Consider the following 9,136-nt stretch of genomic DNA (forward strand, 5'->3'; position numbering starts at 1 on the left):
GAGAGAGGATAGAGAGAGAGAGAGAGAGAGAGAGAGAGAGAGAGAGAGAGAGAGAGAGAGAGAGAGAGAGAGAGGAGAGAGGAGGAGGGGGAAGAGAGGAGAGAGAGAGCGGAGAGAGAGAGAGAGAGAGAGGAGAGAGAGAATCCTTGCACAGTGAGTGCCTCTATGTCGGTTGGAGTATGCATATATATATATATATATATATATATATATATATATATATATATATATATATATATAATGCACATATATATATATATATATGTATATATATATATATATATATATATATATATATATATATATATACAGTACATGCATTACGTTCGCTCCCCATGAGGAAATCCTGTATCCACCCGTCACACCTTTTTGCGTCTTTATCTAGCTGAAAGCTGAAAGCAATTGATCGTGATCTGAAAAGGACTACGATCAACGGCGTGCATGCATTATGAGCTTGCGGCCAAGGCGTATGGCAGACCGTATGCAAGCGTGTTGTCTGGAACTGCTATGTTCGAGATCCCGTCGTTTTCAAAATACAAACCAGCGTCTGTGCTGCAGGTTGCTCAATCTGCAGTGACGCAGTACTGGGTGTCATGAATGAAGCGACTTGACATACTTCAATGTTCTTAAGAGAGGCGACCGCCCTTTCGGCGTAGAGGAAAGCGTCACGGTGACCGGCATATTTTCCGGCCACCGGCGATGATTCCCTGAGGCAGACCACCTTCTCACCTCGCCAAACACGGGAAGCAGGTCGATCCAGAAGAGCGCCGCGCTGACCACGAGAGCAGAGGTCGTCACGACAGCGGTGCTCGCGATGTCATCCCACCACGATGGACAGGTTTTCTGAAATGCGGAGCGCTTATCAGCGGCGAGCGCTTACACAATCACATGCACACCAGGTCCCAAGCACATCCAGCTGATAGAATGCTATAGTTGACGGAAATCATTGGGAACAAAACCGGACCCATCAAATAGTACTTCGCTGTCAGTGCAGACTGTATGGGCACAAGCCAGGGTAGATGATGGCAAAAAAATTGCTTCTAGTGAGAAGTCTTCTCTACCATCACCTCTAAGCACAGTAAGACGCAACAATTTTCACATTTGGCATCCGCGATTGACCTTCCCCTCACCGTGCGCCTGGCCACTATTCATATCTTTTAGATGGCTCGTCGTCACCTTGGGTTGATCCTCACCGTGCCGTCTTTGCGTCGACAGTCGAAATGCGCCTCGAGCAGCAGTGAGGCACCGCAGACCAACGCGAGGCCTACCGCGCCGCTGGCCACCCACAACACGTGCTGCCCTCTGTCGGCCGCCCCGCCTGAACGCCAGCTGGCGCTGCGGTCGTCGCCATGGCAACTGTACTTGTTGCACGCTTGGTAGCTGACGCCGATGAAGACCCCAAGGCACACAATCACCTGGGCGATCGTTGAGCGCAGACGACCTGAAATCATGCAAAAAGTTGTAGGTAATGAAAGAGTAGAGCGACAAAACATCTAACATCATTACTTCCTTTACGTACTTCCTCACCACGCGTTGGAGCACAGTAAATGTCAAAGCTGACCACAAACACCTGACAACATACGAGGAGGACGAGAGCGTCTGCAAGCCCGCATCATTCGGGCTTGGGCTATAAAACCCAATCACTTGGATGAGTGCTAACAAAGCAGTCAATGACAAGTTCTCGCGTGGGTGACGCTCTCCCCGGGGGAGGTGTGGGACGAGGCCTCGTCCTCATGTACACAAAGTAATCACGCGCCAGGAGCGGTCCGCATAAGGACACGCCTCGGACTGTGGCCCCCAGTCATCCCGAGGCGCCCGGCCCTCGCTCAGCTGACTGGCCTGCTATTTCGGGAGCCAGCCACGCCGACGACTGCCTTCGCCTGTCACGGACGCCGTGCGAGACTGCAGACTTGGAATACAGCTCTCAGCCCCGTCGGACGTCCCCCTTTCGTTTCTCGCCAAGAGGGTGGTCACCGTTTCCTGGTTATTCAGTCGCATGGCAATATCGAAGTAAGAATACGTACTGTCGATGCATGCCCGCTTGCCGATGGGTTACGAGTAAGCCTAAGTTCGGCCTTCAAGTATGTATGAACTGGCTCGGTTTGGCGAGGTTTTGATAATGACGAAATCTAAGGTAATTTGAACATGTGCACCCGTCTGTATGTCTCCGTGTACACACTGATTTGCGTGTGCGAACATCTACTGCGCGGATATTAACGTTTATGGACATCGGCACTTGCGAATATCTGTGGCACAAATAACTGCGCGAGGTATATCACCTCCATCCTCACTCATCCCTGCCGAGAATCCAGGAAAAACCAAGACGCAGCGTTCAGTCAAAGAAACCGGCAAGAACCAAGATATTACCAAACATTCCTGTAAGGAGCCAATGCGCATTCACGCACCACGCTTTCATTGTGCGCGTCCCACAAGTAAATGGTTCAGAACACATGCAGAATATCTTTTTTCAGGCAACATACCGGCAATGGTCGAAAAGAGACAAAACGTTATACCAGGCTGGTGTTGACGAATGAGCCAATGATAAGCAGGAATGTGTCCTGCTGTTTTGCGAGTAAATCAATGGGAACGAGGAACCAGGCTCTGGTTTTTGTGGAAAGCAAATGAGAACCAGGAACCATGATGTTGATTTGGAAAGGAGCCAATGGGAACCAAGAACCCGGGTCTTGTGTTTGTGAAGAATCAATGACAACCACGAGCAAAGGTTTAGTATCTGCAAAACAGCCAATGAGATCCAGAAACCAGGGGCTGGGGTTTAGACAGAGCAAACCGCAGCCAGGATCCAGGGTTTTAGTTTTAGAAGACAAAGTGAAAACCAGGAATCAACTTTGGATCTAAGCACATGTCAGCTGATGGAAATTTTAGCAATGTTAACGAATGTACGTGGCATGGTTGGTTCGGAAAGATGGCCTTACTCGGCATTGACCGGGATCCTCGCTGGCACACCATTGACCGGAGGGGGCAGATTTGATCCGCTGCTTATCTCAAGGACGGCCGGGCCGAATTAAAAAATAAAATTGCTATAAAAACAACTTAAGATTAAGTGTATTTTCAGGTCACGGGTCAAGGTCAAATTACAAATATGTTAGGTTGGAATATCTGACCGCTCCCACAAGGCACTTCATTTCGAAGGGAATCTCATGGTGTAAAATAATTGCACCCTAATCAAGTGTACTACATCGGAAAGTGGCCGATGTTATGCGCGCCGTACTGGGCCGAGAACGAAGGTCATGTGCCGCGCAAATGAGAACTGAAGCCTTAATTTGTTGTCTATTTTGGTCTATTTATTTTTGTCATATCTGAAACATCTAAACACGAAGATGAGCTTAGCCGCAATTATGGGTATAGTACACGTGAGCAAGAGCTCTTACTGGTTGATAAAGCGCCTAAGGTCAGGGTCAGATGGATAAACTCGGTAGTGAATAAGCGGTTGGATCGATTTTCGCATTTTCGACGATTAACCCCTGCCGATAGCGTAGCTTGATACCCTTCAACCCCGCCGCCTAGTCATCGCGCCACTACGGTAGGCTTGAGTCGCGCATCACAAGCCCAGATGGGTTTGGGCCCGCCGCCTTGGGCCAAGGACCACCTTGTCACGGGCGACATGCGCTGCGATGCATTTGTCATAACCAGCAAGGCTCGCTTTTTAAGCCATAGGTCATTCATTGCTACTGGTAATTACTTGAAACTTGGTACATGTATCTCTCATAGTCACATCTGGGATGCCTTTTTCATGTCTTCATAACTTCCAGTCTAAGACAAAAAAAAAATGCAGCGCGCACTTTTGTAAGAAATCTTTATCATTTGTCATTCCACTATTTTAATGTCCAATATTGAAACAACACGACAAGGCGCATCATGACAGACCAATAAGTTCACATTTCCTATTTGCAGATATAAGATATGCTCTTTCGTTTGGCTTCTGTGTCAACTTTTCTACGGCCACGCGCTTCCGTAAAAAATCCATAAGCATGACGTCACTCCGACGCCAATCACGTTTGATTTCTTATTGTGTCATAATTGGAACATTGGCACAAGACGTAGAATTAACTAACTAATTGGTACTGAAAATTTTGCAGCGATATCCCAAGGTGTTTTTAATCATCACGAATATTGGACGGGGAGCCGATTTGACCTCCCCCCTCGCGGTCAGTGCGTAGGCGGATCTTGGGGGGGGGGGGGGCACGGGGCCATGGCCCCCAAAAACTCTAAGAGCATGACTTGCCCCCCAAACATTCCCAGAATTTTATAAAAGTTTTGTCTACTTACCGTTTGTTTTAACTTCAACTGTTTCAACTGTTTTATTTTGACTTTTGTTTAAGATTCAAAAGCATTTCGGTGCTTGAATGGTGTCCCTACTAGGTGTTCGCGAGAGGCACCATGTACTGGACCTTGGATCTCATACCAGCCAGCTGGCGACGAACGGTCGCCCCCCCCCCAAAAAAAAACAAACAAAACAACAACTCTAGGCTAGATCCGCCCCTGGGTCAGTGCCGGGTTCAGTTGGAAAGGCAAACAGAGAAGACCGTGATTGCGAGATACCCAATTAAATCATGAATGTTGTGCGTGCATTGCATAACTCCTTTCGAAATACGTCATAAACCAGCCATATGTGTCCGAAATGTGTAGTGAGGTTGAGATCACCATTGTGCCGCAGCACCGGCACGTGCTGCAGCTTGCACGGCTGCCGGGCCGGTGCCGCTCTCGTCCCGTACAGGGCCCGCGGCCGTCCCGCCAGTGACGTCACCAGACCGGTTTCGTGAGCGGCGGGGTGGCCTGGTGCCCGAGAGCGGGCTGAGAGCGGCAGCAGAAGTGACACGCGACTGCCACCGAGAGCCGGGACATGGAGCGTGGTCAGACTACGCGGTCTGTACGACACGGCCACCGAGGGCAGCGACACGGAGCGTGGTCAGACTGTGCGGTCTGTGCGACACTGCCGCCGAGGGCAGCGACGCGGGGCGTGGTCAGACTGTGCGGTCTGTTCGACACTGCCGCCGAGGGCGGCGGCACGGAGCGTGGTCAGACTGTGCGGTCTGTTCGACACTGCCGCCGAGGGCGGCGGCACGGAGCGTGGTCAGACTGTGCGGTCTGTTCGACACTGCCGCCGAGGGCGGCGACGCGGGGCGTGGTCAGACTGTGCGGTCTGTTCGACACTGCCGCCGAGGGCGGCGGCACGGAGCGTGGTCAGACTGTGCGGTCTGTTCGACACTGCCGCCGGGGGCAGCGGCACGGGGCGTGGTCAGACTGTGCGGTCTGTTCGGCACGCCCACCCAGAACTTTCCCTTCCGCCTCTCGAGCCACGGTCGCGTCCGTCTTTCTTGAGCTTAGTTTGGTGGTGTGAGCGGGCCTTGCTGCTTGAAGGGAAGCGTCACAGCAAAAAATGAGTGCATTTACGTTCACGGCCCTCTTCATCTTCACGGGGATTTTCCACCGTCTTCAGTGTTGAAAGGATGGGACGTACAACGTGGGCCAGCGTAGCACATTTTTGCACCTTTTGAAGGCCTCGCCAGATGAAAGTTAGAGCAAGGTCAGGTCATTCCTGCCCAGGTTGTAGTCTTAAAACTGCTCAATCATTCACTGGAGGCCTTTCTCCATGTTAGCCTACTGGGCCGTGCAGCCTAGTTTACGCTGCGGCGAAATTGTTTGTTTGACAATGCTACGGTTGATCAAGTGCCAAGTGATGTGTGCTGACTGCTATTGTTTGCGTTTGGTGCCAGTGAGCCTGTATAGAGCTTGATGTGAAAGTCAGGCCCAGGTTGAGACCATGCTAAACAACCTGATAGCAAATCTGAAAGGTCGAACTCATTGAGCCTGCGCGCATTTTACCTCCCTTCACAAAGTGCGTGGCCAACCATCCGCTGTATGTTGGTGGTGATGCTTTAGGGCACCACTTTACGCACTATTCTGCTGTTTCCTGGTGAGCCACCAGCCACCAGTGGCGACAGTCCACAGCAGAAGGCACGCGACGGTTGGCCGCGGGTGCAGGACAAGAGTGCACAAACAGATCTTTTGCACCCTTTAAAGAAGCCTGCCCTCTTTAGCCAATAATATACATATCTTCTTCTACCTCTTGAGCATAGTTTGCCAATAACAAAACAATTGTGGGAGATATTGACGTACAACGAACGAGGAAAGGAGAAAAACGGTGCGTAAATATTGACAGCAAACACGCGGGATGTGCTTCTAAGCCTGATTTGACAATCACAGGGCCGGCCTAGGTTTTCCAAATTGCCGCAGAATGGAGTTTTTGGTGATCTTCATCAGAAATACTGCCAATCGTTGGTTTAATGTTTCATAGTTGCAGAGACCGCAGGGCAGAGCTACTTTCGCCGACCCACTTCCAAGATGAATGCTTCTCTGAGTCTTCTCAGTGTATGTGCTGATGATGGAATTGTGGTAACATCTTCGTCTTCACACAGCGCCTTATGTTTAATTCATCTGATGTAGTTGCCATGACTCGTCTGTTGACGCAGTGAGCAGTGTTGCAGCGCTCATCCGAATACTGCTCAGCTCCCGCCCGGGCGTGCGCCCACGGCGGGACGCTGCAGCCGGCCTCTGCCCGCCTCTGGCGCCCGACGACCCAGCGGAAGCGTCGGTCGGACGCGGTGACCGGCCTCTGCCCGCCTCTGGCGCCCGACGGCTCAGCGGAAGTCTCGGTCAGACGCGGTGACCGCACGCCTCTGGCGCCCGACGGCTCAGTGGAAGCGTCGGTCGGACGCGGTGACCGGCCTCTGCCCGCCTCTAGCGCCCGACGGCTCAGTGGAAGCGTCCGTCAGACGCGGTGACCGTACGCCTCTGGCGCCCGACGGCCCAACGGAAGTCTCAGTTAGATGCAGCGTGCAGGCTAGCAGCGTCGCTGCCACTATTGGGCATGGAAACTGTGCTGGATTCCACGCAACTGAACTAACAGTGCACAGCGTTGACAGGTGCCCGGGTGACCGGCTGAATACCCTTCGCTCGGGGGCGGGGGGCAATTTGACCGCTGAGATCTCACAAAATAAGAGAGCCAGAAACACTAAATTCTCAGAATGTGTTTGCCCGCACGTGAAAACACTTGTGTCAAATTTAAGGTTCCTAGGTCGTGATCTTTGGGTCGAATAAGGTTAAACAAGTGTATACTCCAGATTGGTGTCCAAAGTGCCCCAAGACTTTCTTACGCAAGCAGCGGGAAACTAGACACAGGTTCTAATCGAAAGGTCTCTGTTGCTCATTTGGGGTCTTTGACCTTTTCTGGCCTTGGTTAAGGTTATGGTGACAAAAATAATGCAAGACTGCCCTTATTTTTTGCTTTTGAATAAGCGCCAAGGACTTCGCTAGGTGGTATCTTCCTAAAAATAAAATTTTGATCCGGGTTATTTTAGGTCAGTGACGCATTGGTACCTTTCAGAAGCTCATACAAGTTGTCTGATTTCGTTCACGTTATCAATAAATTTAAAATGAGCACCAGATATTACCTCACACAGCACGCTCTAGAGTAAAAAACAGGTTGGTTTCACCTTGGTCTGATCTTCATGCCTGCTCCTAGGTGAATGGAATTTGTTAATTCAGTTATTGTGTTGTCTAAGAAGCCACCTCAGACATGTGTGGCTTCGCATGAGTGCGTCGAATTTTAAATGCCAGCAACAGTGGTATAGCCATATTCGCGTGAATTGCATTTTGAGACCCAGCCAAAACTGAAACGTCCGCGGTTGGGCAGCGTTTACCTGTTATTATCCGGTTTTAACTGTATTATCACACTGATTTCTACCCATTATTCATAGCCGCCCTGCGCGGCTCTCATCATTTCCCTCAGTCGTTGAAAAATTTAGCCGTCGTCTGGTATTATGATAAGTGAACATCATAAACCTGATAAAGGCGGGGAGGGGAGGAGCACATGCCCCGGCGGCCACTATGTGCGTTCGCACCTGGTTCTGTCAGCTATAGCAAAACCTGGACATCGCTTTAGTTGCGCATACGGCAAGCATAACAGAGTGAAGAATCAAAGTGGTATTAGGGAAAACCTTTAAGTGTCATCGGCATTACTGCTTGCTATTTTGGTTTGGTTCAGCTCCTATTACGGCACGCCCCCGCGAATGGAAAACTCGATCTGGCGTCTGCACACCAGCTGTGCCTACCTTGTCATGGACTACCGCACAGTTACACTTTAAAGTGAAATGCCCTGTACAAATGCTGCAGTGGCAGCCGTTCTGCACCGCTGCTCGAGCCCCGTTATCTGCGCCATCCACACGCCAGCCAGCGCGAATCTCACCCGTTCGGGGTCAGGCTTCCCAGTGCCGCGTCCAGTGCCGCGAAGGATTTGTTCGGGTGGGTTTTCCAGATGCTGAGCGCTTATTGAAGGAGACTACAGGAGAAAGGAACGGTTCTTGCTTTGTTTTCTCACTGTAAACTATGAGCTTTTGCCCCGGATGTAACGTAAGAACGGCACCTCCCAGTTCTTGGGTAATCGTGCGCTTGGAAAGCCAGCGAATGTGTCTAGTACTGACAGCATGACAGAAGGGCTTCTGGTGATTCCGGGAACCGGTCAGTGGCGTGCTGGCCTCCACAGTCCAGAGCAACTTATTGACATTGCTCAGCCGAGAGCAGAGCAACTTATTGACATTGCTCTTCATAAGCTCAAGAATGTGCGCTCAAACACACACTTGCGTGCTCGTAAAGTGTTGTTCCGACACTCACCTTCCAGTCAAGCATGAACAGTGCAAACATACTGAATCAATTTACCTTTCGCATTTTCCGGCACCTAGTAGAGCAGCATTACCAGACGGTCCCGCGCAGGAAAACCCTTCCCATATCATCCCAGCCGTGGCCATCCCTCGCCGCCCATGTCCCGTCTGCTCACGTTTGGACGTCGTCAGCAGGTGGCCGATGAAGGCGAACACGACAAGCACGGCCAGCAGCGGGTCCTGTATGTTGCAGCCGAGCCGGTTGCGATGTCGTCCGGCCAGCACCAGCAGACTGCCGGCGGCGCCGAGCGCGGCGGCCGTGGCGAGGCGGCCGGGCGGCGCCGGCCGGCCGCCTCGCCACAGCGCCGCGCCGCCGGCCGGCGCCGCCAGCACCGCCGCCAGCACCGCCAGCGCCAGCGACGCCGGGTACAGCCCGACGCCAGCGACGCGCAGCGCAT

General features: G+C 51.7%; 1 protein-coding gene across 1 annotated transcript; it reads right to left on the bottom strand.

Moving 5' to 3' along the window:
• Positions 1 to 729: 729 nt before the first annotated feature.
• On the bottom strand, positions 730 to 9,136 carry LOC119097346 (uncharacterized; the record flags this gene model as incomplete). Its single annotated transcript, XM_037220392.1, is given in 4 exon segments — positions 730 to 843; positions 1,194 to 1,441; positions 8,855 to 8,970; positions 9,117 to 9,136. Coding segments are annotated over 4 exon segments (498 nt in total), but the record flags the coding sequence as incomplete, so codon positions are not given.

The sequence above is a fragment of the Pollicipes pollicipes genome, unplaced genomic scaffold, assembly GCF_011947565.3.
Source record: "Pollicipes pollicipes isolate AB1234 unplaced genomic scaffold, Ppol_2.1 Scaffold_4295;HRSCAF=5057_pilon_pilon_pilon, whole genome shotgun sequence".
NCBI classification, from domain to species: Eukaryota; Metazoa; Arthropoda; class Thecostraca; order Pollicipedomorpha; family Pollicipedidae; genus Pollicipes; species Pollicipes pollicipes.